The sequence below is a fragment of the Mustelus asterias genome, chromosome 26 (genome assembly GCF_964213995.1).
Source record: "Mustelus asterias chromosome 26, sMusAst1.hap1.1, whole genome shotgun sequence".
NCBI lineage: Eukaryota > Metazoa > Chordata > Chondrichthyes > Carcharhiniformes > Triakidae > Mustelus > Mustelus asterias.
This window is the reverse complement of record NC_135826.1, coordinates 20,241,303-20,268,690: the sequence shown is the minus strand read 5'-3', so window position 1 is coordinate 20,268,690 and position 27,388 is coordinate 20,241,303. Positions and strand designations below refer to the sequence as shown.

The window sequence follows — 27,388 nt, the reverse complement described above, 5'->3', positions numbered from 1 at the left end:
TGTTAATAAAACGTGTTATATTTCAATCCATGTGTAAAACATACTGCCAGTAAATTACTCTTCCACTGCTAATTGTAAAATTAGCTAGGATTTGTCCTTTTTGTCGGTGAAGGTATAAGCATATTCCATTCAGAAATGTAGTTTTGATACACTAACACAATTCTGGTGTCAATCTAAATGCATATACCTAATTAGAAGTTTAAAAATTGCAAATGGGCCAGTTGTTTTAGTCTTTTCCCGTCACACAAACAAATAGTCCTAATCACATTTACCCACCCTGTTTCCCATATTCTCTCATCCCCTTTTTTTGTCATCTGCCTATCTTAGATATTCTGCCTCAATCACAATGTAAAGAATGTCCTTGATCTAAATCACTAATATTTAATCTTGTATCTATTGGCCTTGTCTTTGAGCCCACAACTACTGCAGAAAGTTTGCTTTTATCTAGCCTGTCTCATCCTTTTCTTAATTTTTCACACTCCTTTCATATCACCCTATCAATATTGCTCACATGAAACAAGATCCGGTTTTTCAAGCCAGCCTTCATATTTTCACCCACCAGGCACCACCTTAGTGCGCCTGCACAGTGTGCTCTCTAAAGTTCAATATTTTTCCTGTTGTGTGGAACTCAGTGCTGCATGTGCTCCTCTAACTTTCTAATCTTTAATAGTCATTTAATATTTTTTGTTGTAGAAAAAGATACAAACCAACAGGCCTGATCAAACAGTTTTTTTCACTTGCTGTTTTCGGGCAAATCAGTCACAGAAATATTGTGTCAAGCATAGAAAAGAAAATACTGATCGATCACTATACCCTGAGTAGAATACATAATTCTTTGTATTTAGTGCATTATAGGATGATGGTTGGGAACAATTTATTATCTTTTTCTTCTCCTGAGTATTACTTCAGTGTACTTCATTTTTTTTTTAGAATGGTGGACGTCGGAGGCCAGAGGTCAGAAAGAAGGAAATGGATACATTGCTTTGAAAACGTGACATCCATCATGTTTTTAGTAGCACTTAGCGAATACGACCAGGTTCTTGTAGAATCTGATAATGAGGTGTGTGGATTTTTTTTTGAAGTGCCAGTCTTCAAAACGGTGTTGCATTTGAAGCCAAAAATACTTGAATGTTAAACATAAACTAAGAAGTTCTTTGGTAGATTGAAAATATTGAGAGTTGGAATCTAGTGAGAAAATAATTGAGTGTGGTACTGGTTAATTTTAGGACTTTTCGTATTTGAATATTTACTTTTAAGGAAACTAATTTATTATGATCATAATCAGACATGAGCATTGAAACACATTATTGGAAACATTTCTGAAAATGTTGTGTAAAACAAAGTTTGTAATACAAGACAGCATGGTCAGTTGAGTTAACATCAAAGTGCCAGAAACACTTGGTACAGCTTTCAGCAGTTATTCTTATAACTATCTTTCCAGAATCGAATGGAGGAGAGCAAAGCACTATTTAGGACGATAATCACATATCCCTGGTTTCAAAACTCCTCCGTCATTCTCTTCTTAAATAAGAAGGATCTCCTGGAAGAAAAGATTATGTACTCCCATTTGGTTGACTACTTTCCAGAGTTTGACGGTAAGTAGTGAATCCCTGGATGTCAATTTTTTTTTGAGAGTTTCTGAAAGTTGGTGGGGGGGGGGGGGGAATGAAGTCTTAAACAGAGGGTGCAGTATTGAGAATTCAAAATCCGCTTGTGAGATTGTTGTACAGTGGTAAGTGGGAGAAAAAATATATTGAACTTTGCATGGAATAGAAGATAAAAAATATCAAAAGGGTATTGAACATATGTTACCCAAGTGTTAATTTTGTCTTCTCTTTTTGACCACTTGTTTCTACTGCAAATTTGGCATAAATCTATTTATTCAGATTTGATTAAGTATTGGTTTTACATCAATACTGCTTTTATTTATCAGCTGTTTTTGTTCTATCATGGCATGAGTTGCCTAACATATGTTTGTACTTTTAGTATTGGAGACATATTAACTCGGAAACCAATGTAGCATCAAAAGAAAGCACACCTCACTGCATAACATTTTCTGATTATTTTCTAAAGAATACAAAATTTCAAGGACTTGATTTGGCTTTAGAAATTAATAAATGTTAATAAAACTGCTATATACAGTTGAATCAGTATTGAAGAATAGAAGTTGATGACGAATCACCGCAGGCAAACTGTAGTGACACTACTTCAACGACATGCACACATTTTAATAGCAAACACTATTTGCATACAGCTAAGTGTGACTTAACAAACACCTAGCATGATTGAGTATTAAATTTTGAAATCTTTCTCTTTCACCCAAATTCGGAGTTTTTCCACAATTTGCTGGGCACTGCAGCTTCTAAATTTTTGTAAGCGGCTATGAGCAGTACTTCTTTCTGGTTGCTGGCTTGCATGATGAGAGGTCCCAGACCTGATCCTGCTCTCCATCTAAAACATAGCTGATTGCTGCTTGCCTTTTGATATCACACTTCTTCTGGAAGCTGCTTGTTATTGGTTCAGCAAGCTCTCTTCTTCTAATGTGATGACAAGAAAATTGAATAAACTACAAACGTATCTCTCTATCCCACTTACCACCTTTCTCGAGTTTGTGATTGATCTACACTGCTCTTACGGTCAATCTAGTGGTGGTTTATCATTGGATTTTGTTGAACCACCGGATAGAAATTGCACTGATTCTGGCACAACCGTTTGTATGTTAAAAGCTGTTGTTTTAGAAACGTGTTTTGATGGTTTGTAGAATTAGCTTATTTGTTTCATATGTGGAGTAATAATTCCCTATGATGGAGATAGTCTATTGAAATAAATCATAAGACTGAAATTCAAGCCATTTTATAATTATGTTCCTATCCTCTAGGTTATATTATATTCCTGAGATTATTTTTCAGTGTCATAATCTTGAAAACTTCATGTGTAAGGGAGTAGCTGTCATCATTTGCCAGCAGTGCCAATTGAAATTCTATATCCTTAACACACTAATTCTAGATTATTTTTCAAATAAGTAATCACATAAACTGAACTTGCTGAATTTTATTTAGACTAACAGTGAAGAAGATTTCCTACTGGGCCTTTCTGACAACATAGCCTTGGCCAGCAGATGAACTATTCTGGTGGCATTCTCAAACATGAACGTTGCTATTCTGCCTATGGCTCTTGCCAATTCTACAGTTACACGTTGGCTAAAACCTCCCACAACGCCAGTTCGCACATGCATGGTGTGGAAGGTCCCAACAGTGTTGCTGGTTTATCGGAGGATCAATTGTACATTAAAAAATAAATGGGAAACAAACATTTAAGCTCAGCTTCCCATAATTTGGACTACGACATAATGACAGCTTCATTAATTTAGTTAGAATGGCATTGCTTAACATTAAGAATTTGTGGGTTGCTTCCTGGGTATGAAAATGTCCAATATATAATATTTTAGAGCAATACAACCTTTATGTCTTGCTTGTGAACAAAAAAGAAAGCCAGTTGCTATTTTGTGCATGTGTTTTCTAGGTCCACAGAGAGATGCACAAGCTGCTCGAGAATTCATCCTGAAGATGTTTGTTGACCTGAACCCAGATAGTGACAAAATCATCTACTCTCACTTCACATGTGCCACAGACACAGAGAACATACGTTTCGTCTTTGCGGCTGTCAAAGATACAATTCTACAGCTGAACCTGAAAGAGTACAATTTGGTCTGACCAGGCCAAAGAAAAGGAAAAAAGAAAATTTAAACCATAATGACCGCAATTGTTATGATCTGTGAAGTTTGCAAACTGCTAATTGTCATCCTGGATTCTTGTCTGTGTGTGTCCACAGAGTTGTAGCTTCTTTTAAAAACAAAAATGGTTTTATTCAATGCAGGGTCAGGGAGGGGCAAGGGGACACATTTTTAAGGTGCATCTTTTTGGGTGCCAATCTACATTTCCATTTTTTTTCAAATATCACTTAATAACTAGCTGTATAACAGATAGTTGGCTTGAGCTACAATCTCTTTAATGCTTGTTCAAATGAAGAATAGCAGGTGTTCTTCCACTTGCCAAATCAAAATGCAATGCCATTCCTGCTCTCTGCTCTTTCAGTTATACTGGTCTTCTGCTGTCTGATCACAGATACGTTCTGTGGTGCACAGTGGTGATGTTTCAGGACTCTGTCTGACAGAAACCAAGCCATCACTTGCATAATCGATGTACTATTTCTGGTTTATTTGTTTTTTTTTCTGATCAATGAGAAAGTATTGATACTGTGATTTATTTTTTGATTTTTTAAAATAAATTATTGATGTTATACATATAGTTTGCTACTTGCTGTATTTCAGCCATAGACTACAAAGATGGGAGGTCACTAAGGAATAGCATGTTGAGCAAATATCATGGGGAAAGGGTGGGGGGTGGGGGAAATTTGCTCAAGTACTTAGAAACCTGAGATGTGGAAATAATGATTACTTGGCAAACAAATGAAGCCAAATCTAGTATAAAGAAATAAGTGTATTTATCTAATTTATGGACCAGTATACTTAGGCTTGATTTCAGATTAGAATGTTTCTGTACGAGTTGGTTTACAGATACTCAGCTGTTGCCAAACTTTGATTTTTTTTTACTGCTGTACACTACAATGGCAAGTTATGGCTTTTTTTTTAGGATGACTTGCTAAACTAAAGTACATTGACAGTTTATGCTAATTTTACTCAGATGAGGGGTTTTAACCTTGGAAGTTTTTAATAGCAGGATAGTTTTATGCAGTCAGGTACTTTTACAGATTTTTTTTTAATTATAGGTATGATATCAGGCCTGTTTTGAAAAGAAAACCTCCATCTGTGTTTCATAGGAATGCAGGTGCCAAGAAAGTTGCACTACACAGCTCTTAATTTGTGTGATTTCTCTATACAAAGGTGAAAGGATGGCTTTTATAAATGCTGCACAGTGCCATAAATATACTGTACCTTTTTGTTTAAAAGTTTTGACCTCTCCAAATGAATATTGGAACTACTTTGTATTGTTAAAAGTTGAAGGCTCCCACACTCGTATCTTGCATATTGTGGTAAAGCAGAAATGGCATGTTTAGAAAGGGCTGATGTCTGTGCTTTTTCTGTTTCTTTTAACGTAATTGGGGATGTATGTTTTCCTGCATTCAAATCACCATGCTGCTGCCCACTCGGTATACTCAGTAACCTTCCTGGATTATGCCCTTTCATTGTTGTTGCTGCCTTCCACCAGCAGAAGGTGCCCTGTCATTTGCTTGACACATTATCCAACAAAAGAACTCTACATCCAAAATTGTAATTGTTGGGTTAATAAACCTCAACTAAAACAACTAGGTTGGATTAAGCAGACTTGAATGAGTTAGAGCAACGGCTGTTATAAGATGCAGTGTTTTACATTTTATTATTGATTATAATCTAATAAATGCCTTTGCAAATGTCACTGTTCAAAATTATAACTAACTGATTTTTGTTGTAATTTGTAATGATGGCTAATAATTCAGAGCTAAGTAAGTCTTGGTTTGATTGTAGACAATAATTCAAATGTGGTTGAAATTGTAATTTGGTCAGCTGTGAGTTTGGTATAATCAAATGTAATGGTGAGAATTGTTCTTTGGTCCTAAAATGTTGGCATGCCTGCACAATAGTTTATTCCTAATACGTTGTAGTAAGAGCGGGAAGTAAGTAGATGCCTAAGATTTTGATTGGTAGATTTCTGTTAAAACAGCTGGCAGCAAGAAACTGTTTCTTCAACCCCAAACATTAATTCATTTTTACTTAAAAATGATTAATGTCCTTGACACTCAAAATCTAGAAAATTCAGTTGTGTGGCATTTATATTAGATTGTTTTTGGTGGATAGTGTGATTTCACCTTCAGTTATAGTTACTATGAATTCAATTCCTTTTATGAAAATTGACTTTTAAAATTAGAAGTTTGGCATATATGAGTAGGATGGTATAAAGTATGAATGGGGTACATTTGAATTAACTTACTCTGTCAGATCTTGTGTTCCTACCCTTGGGAAGTCTAAGGAATTTGAAATCTCCAAAATTATATTTTGAGTTCTTGTCCGGGGTTCTTACATATAGGAGTAATAGCTGTCATAGACATTTGACTTCATTTAAAATACCTTCAATGTCAAGTAAGACTGATAATTGAAGGAGAATTATGATTGTATTTGCTCATTTTTAATTTATTTCTGCTCTATGTAGGCTGTTGCTAAAACAGACAAATATTCTGTACACTACAAACTTTTACTAAACACTCCAGTATCCTGCAAAGATTTCTTGTTTCTGTTTTAAAAAAAACTAAATGCCATTGTTTTAATAAACCAATGTAGTAATATGTCCTTAACTCTTAAGTTTACATGAAAGGCCTTGGGAGTTTTGACAGGACTGGAATGTGTGAATGCTCAAGTTTGCCCAGAGGGGAAAAAAATGACCCATATACGTTTTAAGAAATTTGGTGGGAGAAAGTAAAAAGGGAGTCTATCTGTGTTGAATTCTGTGGCAGTGAAGTAAAGCAGAGAGTGCCTTACCTAATCCTAAACTGAATTATTTGTCAGTAATGTTACATGCTTACGTTATATTCTATAGGGCTAGAACAAAGATTGTTAGTCAGCTATTGATTCTTCCTCTATTACCCTTGTAATTAACACTTGTAAATTTAACAACCCAAAAAAATGATGGTTAACTACAAGATATCTGTGTATCTGTGCAATTCTGCAGTGGAACCAAAATGTCGTGAAATCTTCATAAAAAGGCAGAGGATGTGGGAATGTTACAGTTCCTAGTAGAGATTTGGGGAAAGCTAGGTTTGCAGGATAAAACTTCAAAATTGATTAGATATTGTTATCCTGACAGAGTAATCTAAATATCTAAAATTTGCCATATAGCAGAATAAAAACTTTTACTTGAAAGCGCGTGGTATGATTTAGTTGCAGCTAAATCAGCCAAATAATAGAATATTCATGCCTTCAATTGAAAATATTGTGTAGAACTTTGCCCCCACATCACCTGTATCTACTTTCTACAGCTGAAGTTATTTTTACAGAATTTAATAGAGGGAGCTCATTTGCCACACTGTGCCCTTTCCAGTAGTAGCAATCCTTTTTACCCATTCAGTCGAAATGATTTAATTATAATGAATACCTTCTGTGTATTAATGTATATTATATATTTATCTTTGCCTGAATGATATTGGACAAATTGGAATTTACAGTGAATAATGCTGCTTCAGATTACTTAGTGCCTGCAGTAGCATATTATGTTCTAAACTTTTCAATATCTAATTTTTCAGAAAGAATGTCATTTTTGCCTAATTAGGTATTCGTTTCAGAGAGAAAGTTTAGCAGAATTCTGGAACTGAACTTCCTGTGTGCGTACTTTTTATCAAATGTAACACTGTTTTATTTTAATGTCAACGGGGAGACAGCATTATTCTTGAATGATCTCATTTTTAAATTACACTAAGCAATTTTCTACTGTGGCCTGTTAGTGATCCTTTAGCTGAAAGTGGCTGGCTAACATCTCCCCAAGTCCCTTAGAAAGGAAAAACTGACTTTTTTAAACATAGTTTGTTTACAGTAGTTGAGGATTTGATGGATAGTTGCAGAACGTGTAGCTTTTGCACGTGTTACCCATCTTTTGCTCGGATTATTCAGTTCAACACCACATATATCGCAGTGGAAACTCAAATCTAACATTTCCGGATGTAAACAAAGCATTAATTTTCACTTCTAATATTTGACAAAGAAAGTATAGCTTGTTTTAACCTAAACGCCAACCAGCCTGTGTAAATAATATTTTGATTCACTTTATACCCTTTGCCATCCAGAGTTTCCAAGGAAAAACTCCTTTCCACTTTGGATTTTTAAAAATAAAACACATATTTTAAACTAACTGGGTGATCCATATTTGGCCCTGGGTTCTGTGCAGTTTTCAGTATATTAGACAGATCTTGCGTGCATGGTATTGAAAACATGGACCCATAGTCAGAAAAGATGACAATGCAAAGTGTTGGGATGGGATTCCAATTTACACTTCTTGCGCAATTACTTTTGTGAATATGGGTCCCTGTGTGAGGAGAAATAATTTACCAAATTGAGGGTGGTAGGTGGTTTTAACTTTTACCCAGATTTGCAAAAAATGTATAAAATGTATGTAGCATACGCTTGCATGATATAGGAAACTAAAAATGAGAAATGTCTCTTTTGTATTGTATTTAAACCAGGGGACCAAGCTTCTGTCAGGAATCCTATTTTAATTTCCGTCTTATTCCTTGTGGAGGACTAGAAGGCTTCTTGATTTTTTAAAAGATATATTATTGGCATATTAGCAATTGCATTATAGTAGTAGTAGTAATCTTCCTAGCTATCTGTTCTACAGTATTGAGAGCTGTCTAGGCTATTTTTCCACATTGCTTTCACTATCATAAGCTTTTGCTTTTATCAGTGTTCTGCAAATATTTTGGGAAAGCAGGTGGGAAATTGGGGATGTTAACTTGAATCTACCGTGATTGATTTACTTTTTACATATTTGATCGTTTAGATTATGTGGTGAAGGACACAGTTTGTACTACTTGTATAATGATATACAGATGGACAAATGTCACAGGATTTGGACTAATTCTGTAACACGTGCAAAGATTTATTACTACGTTAAAATCAGCAATATAAGTGTTTATGTTTCTTGATTCAGAAATGCAGTATATTGGATTAATTAGATTTTTTGGGCTTTTTTTAAAAAACACAAGGCAAACCTAAATGAGGATGCAACTTAAACCCTATTTTACAGTTAATTATTTTGGCCAAAACTTTCTGAAATCTTAATTTCTTTTACATTGTCTGCCTTGTTGCATTGTTGAAGAGATTGCCAGAATATCATTTTTATAACTAAAATACGGTTTTTATAATTCACTTGTTTAGTATTCTTAAAGCACCAGTCAGTCTCCCTTTCCACACCTCCAGTTTGGCAGTTCCAACAGGAGCAATGAATATAGTGAACTTGAATCAGCTTTCATGTTTAATTCATGTGCGTGAAGTTGTGCTAACGAATTTTAAATAGATTAATGTTTCACTATGTGAACTTGATGGTAATGTTTATGATGCAACATTTGTTCTGTAAAAAGGTATTTACAAATAAAGTGCCAAAAGGTCTTTTAGAAGAAAGAATTGCCAACTTTTCATCCGATCACTGCATCTGAGCATTAGAACATTAACCTGTACCTGAAATTTCTCACATTCCTATTGTGTGCTGTTAATGGGGAGTTCCCAAAGGCCCAGCAATTCTCCCACCAGAATGAGCGAAAGAAAAACAGTGAATCAGGTTGACTTCTTTGTAGCTCATGGTGAGTCACAATGGAAAGTTTTGGTGCGGTGTTGGAAGTAAATGTGAAGCCTACGGGGGCTCGTGGAATAGATAGGTAGTATCGGAGAGCAGATGAAAGTTCCTGGTGAGGATGGGGGAAAGCATTCACACACTTTGTGCTTCTAACTTACCAATTGTCATTTTTCCATTAAGTTTTCTCTATGTCGCAGGCTTTTTCCCAAGACCCCCCCTGCCCTTTTCCACTTCTCTACACCCTTACATTTCCAGCTAGGTTGTTGGCTTCAACACTTGTGTCTATTTATTTTCAACTATTATTCGGGGGCCTAGCTATCCTAACATAGGGACATTAAGAATGCTCTATTGATGTTAGGGGTTAAATTTTGTTCTAATGGAAGCCTTTCTGTTGTACTGTGGATATGAGGATAACCTGTCTGCTCGTTGTATTTTCTGGCTATGTTGGAAAGGGAACAGCACTAAATGTGAGTGTAACAACATTACAACAAATTTGCAGGTTATAATTAGTGGTACACGCAGCTTAAGTGCAGATGAGCAAGTCAGAACTGGAAAGTCGGAGAGAATGGGTCTGTTTACTGAGTGCCACTGTGATAGACACAGCTTTTGAGGAAGCAAAACATATGGATTTTCTTAACTAACAATGTTGTATCTGTCTACACCTCTCTGCACTATGAAGTTGAAAAGCTAGCGGTTGTGTATCATTTTGGTCAGGCATCGGGAAGGGTGGGTGAGGGAGAATATCTAATGAACCATCTGTGGCTGTTTTTAATGGAGAAGATGGCATTGGCATTTATAGCTACTGCAGAGGCACAGCATGGCTAGTTTATGTAAGTTTTCCAAATTGCATTGCTCAATGGTGTCAGCGACTGCAACGACAGGAAGATTTTAATCTTGATTGCCAGCGTGCTGCCAAGTCAGCAGAGAAGGTTCATGGGGCATTGTTGTCATACAGTCTTTGGCTTTGCCTCAACACAGCAATTCATATAGAAGCGTCCTTGCTATAGCTACGGTACAAAAAGCTCCATGTGGAAAAATAAGCCTGTTCAGCTATTTGGGATTAATGCATTTTGAGCTGAGAAGTCATCTTAGGCTTCAGTAAGATTGTGTATAGAATGAATATTATACCTCTGTAGATGTCCTGGCTTCATGCAAAGTAACTGTTCTGTCATAGGTCTGGGTTGTTAACATTTTAGTATTCATTTGGTGGAATATTCAAACTCCATATTTTGTTGTGTATTTCTATGCTTGTAACTTCGTGAAGAAAATTGAGGCATGGCAGCCATCGGCAGTGGTGTATTGAACTAAAATATGTATTACTGATCTTTCACATTTTTTTTAAGTAAACCAAATGTAAATTATGTAGAATAATGAATTAAAGTGTGCCAAGTCCCTTCTTTGTAGTGCCAGACTCTACAAGTGCCAATGTGGTGGAAATTTAGGTTGGACTTGTATATTAGGTCCTGTTAAAAGGAAACTTTAAACTATTTAAGAGCTATAACTGCTGTTTTTAAATTGTGTCATTTTAATGCATGTATTGTTGTTGGGGAAGGGCATAGTTTTTGAAACATAAAAGAAATCTTGTACAATAATTACCCAAGATGGGTCTTACTGGTTATTAATACAGTATTTTTCGGCCATAATTTTGTAATAGTTTAATTTGACCTCTGTTGCTTGACCCTCATGGAAACATGGACTTGATTTTCATATCCTTATCCTGAAATTCTCTGTTTGAAATTGGAATAAATTTTGTTCCTATATCGTTTGCAATTTGTCGTTATTTTACTGCAAAATACAGTGTATAATCGGGTAACATGTCAGCACTGGCTGACAAAAAAGACAAAAGATTTTCACATAACTGCTTATCATTTCTCTCTAAGGTCCCAAAATGTTATGAACTGTGGTGACTGTTTATGTGGGCATAAACATTGATTTTTATTGAAATTTATTTCCGAAGGCAGGATCAGTTTTGCATAGTTATTTTTTCATATTGCAATTAGCTATCTCACCACCAAATCTAACTTGTTATAATTGTCTTAGTTATTCAAGGTTAAAGTCCAACAGGTTTATTTGGAATCACGAGCTTTCGGAGCGCTGCTTCTTCAGGTGAGTGGAGAGGTAGGTTACACAAACACGGCATATATAGACAAAGACACAATTGCAAGATAATGGTTGGAATGCAAGTCTTTTCAGGTAATCAAGTCCAGACAGGTACAGACAGTGAGAGTGGAGAGAGGGATAAGCACAGATTAAAGAGGTGTGAATTGTCTCAAGCTTGAGACTCACCTTCCAACCATTATCTTGCAATTGTGTCTTTGTCTATATATGCCATGTTTGTGTAACCTACCTCTCCACTCACCTGATGAAGGAGCAGCGCTCCGAAAGCTTGTGATTCCAAATAAACCTGTTGGACTTTAACCTGGTGTTGTGAGACTTCTTACTGTGCCCACCCCAGCCCAACGCCAGCATCTCCACATCTTATTCAAAGAAGAAAGATTGTAGACGTACGCCAAGATCTTGCTGCCGTTCATGCCGCCTTGAAGTCCCGCCGAAGGTGCACCTCAGGCACAGGTTTCCCGGAGGCGAAGGGTGCCCTCAATGGGAAACACCACTGACAATGGCAGAGCCATAAGATCCTGCCGCCGGTGAGGATGTGCCACCTCCTGCCACCGTGAAACATGCTGCGGAGAGGGAGAAAAATCCCACCCATAGATTATCAACGTCCCCACTGGTGAAGGGCAGCTTTTTCAAAGTTTTTGGCCTTCGCTATCATTTAGAGTGCTTCACCTTGATGCTTAGAAATCTCTCTGCCCTCCTCCAGTTTTTAAGGTGGCTTTTAGTCCATTTACTTCCTGATATAAACAAGTATGACTTGGTACAAAATTTGTTCGAAAGGGAATCGAGCTCACTTGGGGATAAAATTGAATTGCGCATTTGAGCTGCACTGCTGGTGATATACATAACTCTTTAAACAAAGCACTTGTTTTAATTATCATTAACTTCAAACATCTAATGAATAGTTCTACTCTGCAGTGATGTTTGTTTTTTTTTCCAATTTGCCTCATCTGGCTAACTCCTTTTAATAGGGTTTTCAAACTGTTCTGTGATGGAGTTCCTGCTGAAGATCAACTTTCAGGTTCTGCTGCATCGTTTGACACAGCATTTTATAAAATCCTCTCGACTTCAGCATTTTTAAAATCTTGTCTTGCAATGTCAGTGGTGGATACATTTGATCAATTATTCATAAGTTGAGTGTCATAAGGTGTGCAACTTAACATGAAATCGCAGCAAAGGTGAAATTGGAAGAGAATTTGGAGTATGAATAGATATTGTACTTCTGTGCTCGGTCACTGGAGCAACAATCAACAAAGCAAAGAGAACACAGTATGACTGGACAGAAGCCAAAAGAAAGTATGTGTCAGAAGATGTCTCAGTACTCCAATCAAAATGGCAAAGTAAAGTTTATTTATTAGTCACAAGTAAGACTTTTATTAATACTGCAATGAAGTTACTGTGAAATTCCCCTAGTCGCCACAGTCCAGCGCCTGTTCGGGTCAATGCACCTAACCAGCACATCTTTCAGACTATGGGAAGAAACCGGAGCACCCGGAGGAAACCCACGCAGACACGGAGAGAACATGCAAACTCCACACACACTGACCCAGGCCGGGAATGGATCCCAGGTCCCTGGTGCTGTGAAGCAGCAGTGCTAACCACTGTGCTACCGTGCCGCCCCAAATGGATCTTGAATGTTAGGGTTTACAACATAAATCGATAAGGGATGCCAGCTGTATAGGGTTTGCAATGCAGAGAATAAACGCAAGGTAGGGAATTGGGTGATCAGTTACAGATGGGGAATGGGGCCAGATGGAGGTGGGCCTCATGGACACGGTGCTCAGGAAGACAGGAAAGAAACTAGAGAAATGTGAAATTTGGAGACTAGGAGAAGGGGAGCCTTTGGGATGTTTGGCTTGTTCGGCTTAGTGACGTGGCAGAGATAGCTGATTGGACGTTCTCTGACTTGGTGTCAGAAACCTGAGTTCCTTGCATCTGGAGGTGAGGTTGGAGGAGACTGGAGAGGGGTTTACGAAAACAGCCTGTAGTAGAGAAAATAAATCCCGAGTTACCTTTGCATTGCAGGATGATCCTGGAATAGTAAGCAGTTCAGATGAGAACAGGACCCAATATTAATTGATCTAATCCAGTCATCAGAATCCTGTTAGTCTCATGTATTCTGATGAAAGGTCATAGTCCTGAAACATTGAGCAAAGTTTTTCTGCCGGTGGGATCTTCCAGTGCTGCTGACAGACTCCTCGGCAATGAAGGGTGCGAACAATGGGAAACCCCGTTCACAGCGGCGGGACCAGAAGAACCTGCCATTTGCGGGGACGGGGTGTGGGATGCAAAATCTCATCCATTAACTCTGCTTCTCTCCCACAGATGCTGACTGACCTGCTGCGTATTTCCAGCATATTCTGTTTTTATTTTTATGATGTTCAGGTTTTTCTAATCCAATTCAGCCAACGGTTGGACAATGAGGAATGAGTACAGCAAGTGAGCGAGCAAGAAGGTAAAGGCATGCAGGCCTGATAGAGTCCGAGCAGAGGGAAAGCTGGTAGACACTACGTCCTTCAGAGCAGTCCTAACTTGGAATTCTGGAGATGAAGTAGTGCAAGTGTCAGGGACAGGTTTAAAAAATTACCCAAAATGACACAAGAACAATGGAAGGAGCTGATCGGTGAATAAACAGAGAGTTGATTTTAGTTTCTCGTCAAATCAGGGACAAGCCTCGAGCTTATTTCTGGTAAGGTTAGGTAATGAATAAAAACATTTTTCTCATTGTCACATTGAAAATTCTGATACCAAAAGAGAAAATGCTGGAAAATCTCAGCAGGACTGGCAGCATCTGTAAGGAGAGAAAAGAGTTGACGTTTCGAGTCCAGATGACCCTTTGTCAAAATTCTGATTTTTGATGCAAGTGTGTCAGTAGTCCAGGATTTGAACCTGGTATCTTCAGGCTTGTGTTGGCATAGTAATACACTGAAAAGTGTATTTACCCATGAGGAAAGTTATAAATCAAGAACCTATTAAAGATCTTGCGTCGTTGTATACACTCTATCAATTTTTTTACATTATAAATTCCCATAGACATGTTTATAATGGTACCAGTGAAGATGAGGGAAGTTTTTTCTATTTGTTCATGGGATGTGGGTGTCACTGACTGGGCCAGCATTTATTGCCCATCCCTAATTACCCTTGACCTGAGTGTCTCACTTGGACATTTAAGAGTCAACCACATTGCTGTGGGTCTGGAGTTGCATGTTGTCCAGACCGGGTAAGGATGGCAGATTTCCTTCCCTAAAGGGCATTAGTTGGGGTTATTCTCCTTAGAGCAGAAAAAATATATAGATTTAATGGAAGTGTTGAAAACCAGGAAGGATATTGATTAGAATAATGAGAAACAGTTCCGAGCGGCAGAAAGGTTGGTAGCCAGAGGACACAGACTTGCGGCATTTGGCAAAAGAACCAGATGGTGGCAGCAGCAAAGAAATAACCCGCAAGGCTGCTGGCAGAGAAGGGACTGAAATATCAGAGCATAATTGCTGCTACCTGCACTGAATCCCAAGATATGTACAACTGAAGGTCTCCACAAGTAATCTCAGTTTAATGTTTTCAGATGATCGTCTCGCTGTTTAGTTGTTTGTCCAATTACAAAAATTAGGGTTGAGAAAGCATTATCCGTTCATGTCACAGGTGCAGTTAAGGTTTAGATTTTCGGAAGAAGGTTGGTGGATGTTCTAGAAATTGAATGAGTGTGTGGCTTTGGGTTAGGGTTTTGTGTTTGAAGAAAATCAAAACTAGGGCCTGAATTTGGTGAGCACCAAAACGGGCAGCCTGCCTGCCATATATAATGAATGATCAAGGGTTAATTAAGCTTGTTGTTCAGCCAGTTGATCCTGATGAGACACTGCCCATCTGCACATGCCATAAAACATTTGGCGTGGCAGCCAAGCAGGAACAGGAAGCCAGTTAAAGTTTATATATTAGTGTCACAAGAGGCTTACGTTAACACTGCACTGAAGTTACTGTGAAAATCCCCTAGTGCCACACTCTGGCACCTGTTCGGTTACATTGAGGGAGAATTTAGCATTGCCAATGTACCTAACCTTTCGGACTGTGGGAGGAAACTGGAGCACCCGGAGGAAACCCACATGGACGTGGGGAGAACGTGCAAACTCCACACAATCACAGAAGCCTGATCCAAAACAATTACTGGGTTGATTTTTTTTTATATACTTAAAATATATAATATTCTCTGTGGTAATTCTATTTGGTTTCAACTCGGAAACCCATGTTAAAACTGTGACTGTTATAGTTTGGCCCTGTGTGGTACAGAACTCAGCCTCCAGTGCAACATCAGAGTATCTTGGAGCACATGTTATTCATACACTGCCATTCTTCAACATTTCCCAGATTGGAGTCAGTTCCTGCGCAACTGCCAGCACCTGCTCGAGCTAAAATGCACCTCCCTTTTAAAAGTGCAGACCAGCTTAAAGTTGTGCTAGTTTTTCACTATGTTGGCAACCAGCCTTCTGTTTTTGCGACCAACTAATCAACAAAGTGACGAGCATCGGCTGAAATCACAAAGTTGGCATGCTGCCTGCATTGCAATCAATGGGCATGGGTTAACCACATATCGTGATCCCTGAGGGCTATCGAATTCAGTCTCCACGGTAACATATATCAGCCTGCAATTCTACAAGGAAATAAAATGCAGTATTGTGTCGCATGTTGAATATGTAAGTTATCAGCCATGAGTCAGTTGGTGCTACTCTAACTTATGAGTCAGTGAAACGGGAGTTCAAGTCTCACTCCAGAAACTTGATCAGAGTGCAGAGCTCCTTCAGCGTCGACCCCAATTGTCAGAAGTACCAATGTCGATGAGACACCTGCCATCAGGGAGATGCAAAAGATCCAATGGCACTAATCAAAAAACAGCAGTTCTCTCCAGTGTGTTGTCGGTATATATATCTCTTAATCACTGAAAGAAACAGATGACCTGGTCATTGCCATGTTGCTGTTCGTGGTACCTTGCTGCCTACAAATTGGCTGCTACATTTCCTAGACTACAATTGTAATTAATTAGCTGTAAATCACACAACTGTCCTGAGGGCACGTAAGGCATGATATAAATGCAAATCTTTAATTTTTATATCAGCAACTATTAAATCTCATTGTACTTGCACTGGGTTTAAAATTTGCCATTTTACCTTTAGACCCAGTGTTTAATCCTGCCCAGAATAATCGGAGTCATCTCTTTCCTTACTGTCAGCTGGTTTGGGTTGACCTCAATCGAATTCCTTTCTGTAGTTTCACAATTCAAAAACTGCCCTCACTTTGTCATGAGTTGTCACGGAAACTGAAATTTTCTGATTGGTGTCAAACTAATAGAGAATCTAGGCCATGTAGACTGCAACAATACAGAGTAGAGCTCTCTAACATTAGTATTAAGGTAGTCAGTGCATAAGTTCATAAGATATGGGAGCAAAATTAGGCCATTCGGCCCATCAAATTCGCTCCGCCATTCGATCATGGCGGATATGCTCCTCATCCCCATTTTTCTGCTTTCTTCTCATAACCCTTTAGCCCACTACCAATTAAAAATCATAGAATCCCTACAGTACAGAGAGGCCAGTCGAGTCTGCACCAACCACAATCCCACCCAGGCCCTACCCCCATATCCCTATATATTTACCCACTAATCCCTCTAACCTACGCATCCCAGGACACTAAGGGCAATTTTAGCCTGGCCAATCAACCTAACCCGCACATCTTTGGACTATGGGAGGAAACTGGAGCACCCGGAGGAAACCCACGCGGACGCGAGGAGAACGTGCAAACTCCACACAGACAGTGACCCATGCCGGAAATCGAACCCAGGTCCCTGGCGCTGTGAAGCAGCAGTGCTAACCACTGTGCTACCGTGCTGCCCATCTGTCTAACTCCTCAAATTTACTCACTGTCCCAACATCCACCGCACTTTGGGGTAGCGCATTCCACAGATTCACAACCCTTTGGAAGAAGTATAATCATGGTTTTACTCTGCACTGCCACCCTTCACCTGACTTAGGAGAACTTGGTGCAGTCAGTGCCCAGAACAGGTGCATCCTGGCACCCTCAATCTGCCCCAAGAATTACTAAAAATAAAACATTTTTGAAAAACTGGATATAAATGTAACATTTTACTTTCATGAATCAGTTTAAATTTAATACATGCTGGATGAGCTGCTACTGCCATCTCTTGGTTGAATTTTAGTTTTGTTACAATTAAAAATGAAAGCATATTTTGTGCATCTTTTTGGTGAATTAAATCTGCTACGTGTAAGTGGGGGTTGCCAAATCTGTTTGAAGTCATTTCTGGAAGTTTGATTAAGTGATATTCTAAGCCCATCTGATCAGGTGATATTTGATTACAGGATGTTTGATGATCTGACATCTACAAATGTTATTGCATTTTCCGACAGTGGGAACGATTCGTCAATATTGTCCCACAGGATCAGTTCCTAAGTTTCTCGCTCCTTTGCTGGCTACGCCTCTCATGACACTTCTCCCACTCACCATGATACTGGTTCCTGATAGTCCAGACTCTGCAGAAAACATTGGCCCCACATGCGACATGGTGGCACAGTGGTTAGCACTGCTGCCTCACTGCACCAAGGACCTGGGTTCAATTTCGGCCTTGAATGACTGTGTAGAGTTTGTTAGTTCTCCTCATGTCTGGGTGGGTTTCTTCCGGGTGCTCTGGTTTCCTCCCACACTCCAAAGATGTGCAGGTTAGGTTGATTGGCCGTGGTAAATTGCCCCATAATGTCGGGGAATAGCAGGGTAAATACTTGGGGTTAATGGATTAGGACCTGGGTGGGATTGTCATTGGTGCAGACTCGATGGGCCAAATAGCCGCCTCCTGCACTGATACTCCAATCCTCGGTCACCCTCTCTCTATCCTTGAGCCCCAATCCCCTTGCCTTCAGAATTTCCCCTTCTTCATCCTGTCAGACACTAATCCACCCTCCATTCCCCAGTTTCTTTCCTGAAAAACCTACTGTGTCCAAGGGGATTGGGTGGCATGGTGGTTAGCACTGTAGCCTCACAGTGCCAGGGACCCGGGTTCAATTCCTGGCTTGGGTCACTGTCTGTGTGGAATTTGCACGTTCTCCCTGTGTCTGCGTAGATTTCCTCCGGGTGCTCCAGTTTCATCCCACAGTCCAAAGACGTGCGAGTTAGGCGCATTGGCCAAGCTAAATTTTCCCTCCGTTCCAAACTGTGGATAGGCCTTGGTTTAAAGAATTTTGTTATCAGGTTAAGCAGTAGTGTGGATACAGATCCTAAATGTAGAGTTGGAGAGGGTACCAGGATGTTGCCTGGTTTGGAGGGTATTAGGTATGAGGAGAGATTGGATTTTATTTGAACGTCGGAGGCTGAGGGGTGAGCTGATAGAAGATTTAAAAATTGAAAGGCGTGGATAGAATGTATAGTCAGGGTCTTTTTCCCGTGGTAGAAATGTCAATTACTCGGGGACATGGGTTTAAGGTATAAGGGTGAAAGTTTAAAGGAGATGTGAGAGGCAAGTTTTTTTACAATGTTAAGTGCCTGGAATGCGCTGCCAGGGGAGGTGGTAGAAGCAGATACAACAGCAATGTTTAAGAGACATCTTGACAGATGCATGAATAGACAGGGAATAGAGGGATATGGACCGCGTAGAGGCAAAAGATTTTTAGTTTAGAAAGGCATCATGTGTCAGTGCAGGCTTGGTGGGCCGAAGGGCCTGTTCCTGTGCTGTACTGTTCTTTGTTCTAAATACCGCCATTACTCTGCAAAAAAACCTTGCAATTTTTTTCCATTATCTTCCATTAAGTAACTAATGAATGTTCAGTATATCTGCAGCTAATACAGGAACAGCAGTAGGTCATCTAGCCCCTCAACATCCAACCCCTTGGTGATTTACAAAAAAGGGAGGCGGCATGGACAAGTTGGGCCAAAGGGCCTGTTTCCATGCTGTAAACCTCTATGACTATGATAACATTTAACGCCAACCTTTTGGGCAAGTATGATTTGTAAGAGTACGTTCCACGCTTCTACCTTTGCAGCAAGAACTGTCTCTTGAATGGCTTGCCTCTGATTTTGCGGTAATGCGCCCTTCCACATTCCCCCACCCGTACAAACGTGACCCCCACCCCCACACCACAGTATTTCAATTGCTTTGAGAATCCACAAGCCTCAATCAAGTCACCTTGATCTTCTATAATCTAGGGAGTATAAACTAGTTTATGAATATTTCCTGATAATCCATTCCCTGGAATCTTGGTAACATTCTGAGAAATCTGTACTGTACCCTTTCCAAGGCTGAAATATCCTTTCCAAGGTGCAGAACTGAACACAGTAACGCAGCTGTGGTCTTCCTTTGATGTTTTGATTTTTCTGTTCCTGCATGCAATTTAGTCATCCATTTACAGGGGCCCCTAATCTTTTGGGACCCCCACTGTTTCGAGATTTTCAATATTTAAATAAGTAGAACTATCCCTTATTTGGAACCAAAATGAATGACCTGACACTTAAAATTGAAATCCACCTGCCATAGTTTCACCCTTTTCGCAGGGGTTAGCACTGCTGCCTCACAGCGCCAGGGACCCGGGTTCAATCCCTGGCTCGGGTCACTGTCTGTGCAGAGTCTGCATGTTCTCCCTGTGTCTGTATAGATTTCCTCCGGGTGCTCCCATTTCCTCCCACAGTCCGAAAGACGTGCTGGTTAGGTGCATTGGCCATGCTAAATTCTCCAGTAGGTCAGAAATTCTGTCCAACAACACCTTTTCTCTTTGAGTTTCATTGGTATCATCATCAGCAAGGCATACTTCTAAGAACATTGTCTCCCTCTGATCATAACGGTCCTGATTGTGTAGCTTTCCAGAGTTAACCCAGATCCGTCCCCAGTTTGGCAACTTCTGGGACAACACCCAGGTCTTTAGTGTCTCTGAGCTACCTGAACAGGTGCCGGAGTGTGGTGACTAGGGGATTTTCACAGTAACTTCATTGCAGTGTTAACAAAGAACAAAGAAAATTACAGCACAGGAACAGGCCCTTCAGCCCTCCAAGCCTGCACCGACCATGCTGCCCGACTTAACTAAAACCTCCTACCCTTCCGGGGACCATATCCCCCTATTCCCATCCTATTCTTGTACTTGTCAAGACGCCCCTTAAAAGTCACTACTGTATCCGCTTCCACTACCTCCCCTGGCAACGAGTTCCAGGCACCCATTACTCTCTGTGTAAAAAATCTGCCTCGTACATCTCCTTTAAACCTTGCCCCTCGCACCTTAAACCTATGCCCCCTAGTAATTGACTGTTCCACCCTGGGAAAAAGCTTCTGACTATTCATTCTGTCCATGCTTCTCATAATCTTGTAGACTTCTATCAGGTCTCTCCTCAACCTCCGTCGCTCCAGTGAGAACAAACCAAGTTTCTCCAACCTCTCCTCATAGCTAATGCCCTCCATACCAGGCAACATCCTGGTAAATCTTTTTTTGTACCCTCTCCAAAGCCTCCACATCCTTCTGGTAGTGTGGTGACCAGAATTGAGCACTATATTCCAAGTGCGGCCTAATTAAGATTCTATAAAGCTGCAACATGACTTGCCAATTTTTAAACTCAATACCCCGGCCAATGAAGGCAAGCAAGCCGTATGCCTTCTTGACTACCTTCTCCACCTGCATTGCCACTTTGTGAACTGTGTACCTGTACACCCAGATCCCTTTGCCTATCAATACTCTTAAGGGTTCTGCCATTTACTGTATATTTCCTATCTGTATTAGACCTTCCAAAATGCATTACCTCACATTTGTCCGGTTTAAACTCCATCTGCCATCTCTCTGCCCTAGTCTCCAACTGATCTATATCCTGCTGTATCCTCTGATGGTCCACTTCACTATCCGCAAATCCACCAACCTTTGTGTCATCCGCAAACTTACTAATTAATGTAAGCCTACTCGTGCACTAATAAATAAACTTTAAACAAAGAAAATAACAAGATCTTAATCTTAACCAATCTTCAAATTGCAGCTTTTGGGTAATTTCTGGGTGCTTGTTATCTGACATGCTGCATGTTTTAGTGAGATAGTGGATGTTGAGGTCAAGGCAGCATGACATAGAGTGAGGAGATGGGAGTTTATTGGAACCGACAGCTGAAAATGGCTCCAATCTAAAATAAAGAGAAGTCGGAACATTCGGTCGTATAGAGTGAGCTACGAAATACCATTCACTAACTGACTGTGGCCAAGTTTGGAAACAAACTCCCCATTTGGCCAGTGTATGGCTTGTTTGAAGAAACATTTTATCGGATCAAGAATTAATCTTTAAATGACTGGCAATTCTGCTTTTCGATCGTAAATTCGACAGTCAGCAGGTCACAAAGAATCCAGGCCAAAAGAGTGGAGCAAAAATATGATAGTTCAGTTGCGTCTGACCTGCGCATGTGCCTCTACACCTCGAATATCTCTTCTCTGGGGAATGATACACGATTACCTGAACAAGTTCCTGCATAATTTGTCTGTCAAGTTGCCAACAAGAATTTCCATTTCTGTAGCACTTCCCACAGGCAAGAAGATGTCTCAAAAGATGTTTCCAGGACATGTAGACATCAAGCTGCCGAGGGGGAAAAGGAGGAATGGAAGTATAAGGACGGTCAAAGGGAAGGGTCTTGAGGATGATTTTGATGGTTGAGTCAGGTTGGCAAGGTGATGTCTCTAAGGGAGAAATGTTCATACTGCAACTGAGACAAATTGTCACTGAAGGAACAGGTCCACTGGAAATCTGAAATAAAAAACAGAAAATGCTGGAAAAACACAGCCTCTGTGGCGAGAGAATTAGGGTTAATGTTTTGGATCAAAATGATCCTGCTACAGAACTGAAGAAAGGTAGAAATGTTGCATTCTCCTGAGGTCCCCAGCATCACACATCAGTCAATTTGATTCACTCCATGTAATATCAAAAAATGTCTGAAGGCACAGGATACTGCCAAGGCTATGGCCCCCTGACAATATTCCACAATAGTTATGAAGATTTGAGCTCCAGTACTCACCGTCCCTTGGCCAAGTTGTCCCAGTACAGCTACAACATTGGCATCTCCCTGGCACTGTGGAGAATTGCCCAGGTATGTCTTGTACACAAGAAACAGAACAAATCCAACCTGGCCAATTATTGCCCTATTAGCCTACTCTGTATCACCAACAAAGTGATGGAAGGGGTCAGCAACAGTGCAATCAAGTGGCACTTACTCAGCACTAACCTACTCATGGGTGCTCACTTTGCGTTCTGCTAGGGTCACTCAGCTCCTGACCTCATTACAGCCTTGGTTCAAAGATGGACAAAAAAGCTGAATTCCAGAGGTGAAGTGAGAGTGACTGCCTTTGACATCAAGGCAGCATTTGACCGAGTGTGGCATCAAGGAGCCCTAGCAAACTGGAGTCAGTGGGAATCGGGGAAATGCTCCACTGGTTGGAGTCATATCTGGCACAAAGGAAGATGATTGTGAAGGTTGGAGATCAATCATCTCAGCTCAAGGACACCACTACAGGAGTTCCTCAGGATTGTGTCCTAGGCCCAACCATCTTCAGCTGCTTCATCAATGAGCTCCCTTCCATTGTAAAGTTACAAGTGGAGATATTCACAGTCGGCTGCACAATGGGCAGCACCATTCGCAATTCCTCAATACTGAGGCAGTTCATCTGCAAATTCAGCAAGATCTGGGCAATATCCAAGCTTGGGCTGACATGTGGCAAGTAACATTCATGCCACAAGTGCCGGGTAATGACCATCTCCAAGAAGAGGATCTGATCATCGACTCTTGACATTCAATGGCTTACCATCACTGAATTTCCCCATTGCCAACATCCTGTGGGTTACCATTGACCAGAAACTGAACTGAACTAGCCATATAAATACTGTGGCAACCAGAGCAGGTTAAAGGTTAGGAATTGACGATTAACTCGCCTCCTGACCAACCTCCCCAGCACCCCCCGCACATCCCCCCCCTCCAATCCCTGTCCACAAGACACAAATCTGGAGTGTAATGGAATATTCTCCACTTACCTGGATGATTGGAGTTCTAACAACACTCTAGAAGCTTGACACCATCCAGGACAAAGCACTCCGCTTGATTGCTACCCCTTTCACAAACATTCATTCCCTTTACCACTGACAAACAGTGGCAACAGTGTACACCATCTACAAGATGCACTGCAGGAACTCACCAAGGTTCCTTAGGCAGCACCTCCCAAACCCACGACCACATGCATCTAGATGGATAAGAGCAGCAGATACCTGGGAACACCACCATGTGGCAGCTCCCTTCCAAATCATGCCATCCTGACTTGGAAATATATTACCGTTCCCTCATCGTCACTGGGTCAAAATACTCTAATTCCCTCTCTCACAGCACTGTGGGTGTACCGACACCTCAGGGATAGCAGCGGTTCAAGAAGCCACCACCCTCTCAAGGGCAACCAGGGATGGGCAATAAATGCTGGCCTAACCAGCGGCACCCACATCCTGTAAACAAAAATAAAACTAGATGCCACTGATTCAAAATAATCAGCATAAGGAGTAGGAAAGATGTGAGGAAAATCTTTTCTCCCAGAGGGTGGGTGCAGTCTAGAACAAACATCCTGAGAGAGTGATGGAGGCTGGTTTGATTGAGGTACTCAAATAGAAATTGGATTGCTATCTGAAAAGAGAGGATGTGCAAAATTACTGAGATGAGTCAGGGGAGTGGGATTAAGTAGGATGCTCTTTCAACGAGTCAGTGCAGACTTAGAATTACAGAATCCCTACATTGCAGAGTGAGGCCATTCAGCCCATCAAGCCAGCACCGACAATCCCACCCAGGCCCGATCCCCATAACACCATGTATTTTCCCTCCTAGTCTCCCAACACTAAGGGGCAATTTTAGCATGGCCAATCAACCTAACCCGCACATCTTTGGACTGTGGGAGGAAACCGGAGCACCCGGAGGAAACCCACGTGGACACGGAGAGAACATGCAAACTCCACACAGACAGTGTCTCGAGTCCAGAATTGAACCCTGGCGCTGTGAGGCAGCAGTGCTAATCACTTGATGGGATGAATGTGATTCTGTGAATGAGGCTATATGCCTCATTGTTGTTCCTCATTTAAAGTTTAACTGAATTCGACTGGGTTTCCCAAACCAATTATTTTTCACTGTGAAGCCAAGGTGAAAAAATATAGTTCCTAAGTGCAAATTATTCTCAAAGATAAAAAGAATATAGGAAATAAGTAAATCGGGTACTGGTGTTTAGGCCACTGCAAAGTTGGGTTTTAAATTTCTGAAAATTGAAAGAGGAAGGGAGGATTGAGGGAAGTAACAACTTCTGCAGTTTTAGGGGATTGTGGAAGAAAGAGTTAAAATAATTCATAAAATATTTGTGAACTACCAAAACTTGATTTTCTTTTTAATGTGGATACTCTTAAATATATTGTAGCATTGTTAATTTTATTCAGATGGAGTAATCAAGTAATCTTACCAACCGTTCACACCACGCTCCCGGTGCAACGAAGTCAGAGAATTTGGCGCCCGGCCAGATCTCTGTTCACTGCAGCGGGACAGGAAAATCCCGCCGGTGTGAACAGCCGTGAGATTCTGGCCCAGGTCTTCAATTACCATGCGGTCCAAAAATCAATGATTCACTGACAATAGAATTTGGAAAGACTCAATTCCAGAGTTACACAGGAATTGCATTTTAATCCAGGAATACAGTGCGGAAAATAAATACAAAAGTAAATTTCACAATGCTATTTATTCGACCATATTTATGTAATCATAAGAATTGGGAGTAGGCAATTTAGCCACTTGAGCCTGCTCCGCCATTTAATACAATCGTGGCTGATCACATCCCAGCTCAACTCCACTTTCCTGCCCGTTCATTTTGATGATGAAGAAAGATTCTATAGCAGCCTCAAACTGGAGTTTTAAATTTATTTATTAGTCTCACAAGTACGGTTCCATTAACATAAGGTGGCACGGGGCACACCGGTTAGCACTGCTGCCTCACAGCGCCAGGGACCCGGGTTCAATTCCCAGCTTGGGTCACTGTCTGTGTGGAGTCTCACGTTCTCCCCGTGTCTGCATGGCTTTCCTCCGGATGCTCCGGTTTCCTCCCACAGTCCAGAAGATGTGCTGGTTAGGTGCATTGGCCATGCTAAATTCTCCCTCAGTGTACCCAGGCGCCAGAGTGTGGCTACTAGAGGATTTTCACAGTAACTTCATTGCAGTGTTAATGTAAGCCTATTTGTGACTAATAAATAATAAATAAACTTTACTGCAGTGAAGTTACTGTGAAAATCCCTAAATTGGTACACTTGAGGGACACGATGACCCAGTGGTATGTTCACTAGACTATTAATCCAGAAACTCAGCTAATGTTCGAGGGACCCAGCTTCGAATCCGCCATGGCAAATGATGGAATTTAAATTCAAATTTTAAAATCTGGAATTAAGAACCTACTGATGACCATGACACCACTGTTGTCTTAAAAACCCATCTGGTTCACTAATGTTCTTTGGGGAAGGAAATCTGCCAACCTTACCTGGTCTGGCCTATATGTGACTCCAGAGCCACAGCAATGTGGCTGACTCTCAACTGTCATCCAAGGGCAACTAGGGATGGACAATAAATGCTGGCCAGCCGATGACACCCATGTTCCGTGAATGAATTAAAAAAAACTCCGGCGCCTATTCGGGTACACTGAGGGAGAATTTAGCATAGCCAATGCACCTAACCAGCACATCTTTTGGACTGTGGGAGGAAACCCACGCAGACATGGGGAGAACGTGCAGCATCCGCACAGACAGTGACCCAAGCCGAGAATGGAACCCAGGTCCCTGGCGCTGTGAGGCAGCAGTGCTAACCACTGTGCCCACTGGAGTGTGTGAGCTGACAATGCAGAAGAGAAGCAGGGAAAACAATGCCTCGGGAACTGGCTTCACTTTCCGTCGCTGGTCCAGATACAAGATTTGACATATTTCAAAGCATTTGCGCTGCAACACCTCATCATTCAGTTCGTATCAACTGGAATCATATCGGTCATCACTTCAGTTCTTCACAAAGGAAGATGTTAACTCAACATTTGAGAATTTAACTGAAGATGCAACAACAGGAAAAGAGCACAAAAATCGCAGGCTGCACCTTTAAATCGTGAATGACATTCTCTGCTCCTGGCATGCAATGTTCCCATCGCTCTCGTATACCAGGTTAATGGCTTCCCCCCTACTTATTCTCACTTTCGCTCTGATTCTGGGATCAGTCAGCAACTCTGCAAAAGCCTTTTATTTTCCTGAATATGCAAAGCAATGAAGCTACCCAACTTTGAAAAGCAAATTTTAGATCGTCATAATCATTGAACAAAAACTCCTCAGAAAACATGAATCTAGAATAGTTGATTCATCATCTGACCATCCCTCCTTGGTTGATGCTCTGCTGAGGCTTTGCCGATTCTCAGCACTTCCAGGGGAGCTGTGCGCAGCTCCATGTTAATATAATCAAGGAAACATTTCCAGAAAGATTTGAAAAGCAATTAGCGCCAAAATCAAACCAGTGATGCAATGGCTGAGAGATTGAAAGAAATCGGGATCCTTGATAGATGTCCATGTGGTCTTTAAGGAATTTTGCATTCTCAGCGAGCTTGAATAGGGAAGCTTAAAGTCAGCACCTTCGCCAAGGGTAAAACACTCTTGAGTTCATTCCTTGTTGGGATTTCCTCATGTCTCTCTACAGCAAATCCAGGTCTCGAAGGATCCCAAACAAGACTGTATCCCTGACGGCCATGTAGACTTTGCGGATATTATCTGTGTCCGTGGCACAGGTGAAGTGCGAGTAAATTTTTCTCCCATCCTCAACTTGCCTCAGGTACATCTCGAGGATAAAGTTCCTGGCATCCTCAGCATTTCCTCTAGCGCCTGAAGACAAAGAAAGACTTGTACTTATA

The 27,388-nt window shown here is 40.7% G+C and overlaps 2 protein-coding genes across 2 annotated transcripts in view; one reads left to right on the top strand and one right to left on the bottom strand.

Annotated features, from left to right (window-relative positions):
* The window catches only part of LOC144479504 (guanine nucleotide-binding protein G(q) subunit alpha), a 130,401-nt gene extending 126,099 nt beyond the window's left edge, over positions 1-4,302 (top strand). Inside the window, exons 5-7 of the mRNA XM_078198235.1 lie at positions 931-1,060; positions 1,442-1,595; positions 3,523-4,302. Coding sequence (XP_078054361.1) covers positions 931-1,060; positions 1,442-1,595; positions 3,523-3,713 — 475 coding nt within the window. The 3' untranslated portion in view covers positions 3,714-4,302. The remainder of the gene's footprint in view (positions 1-930; positions 1,061-1,441; positions 1,596-3,522) is intronic.
* Positions 4,303-25,109: 20,807 nt separating this feature from the next.
* The window catches only part of LOC144479503 (guanine nucleotide-binding protein subunit alpha-14-like), a 47,989-nt gene continuing 45,710 nt past the window's right edge, over positions 25,110-27,388 (bottom strand). Inside the window, exon 7 of the mRNA XM_078198234.1 lies at positions 25,110-27,359. Coding sequence (XP_078054360.1) covers positions 27,172-27,359 — 188 coding nt within the window. The 3' untranslated portion in view covers positions 25,110-27,171. The remainder of the gene's footprint in view (positions 27,360-27,388) is intronic.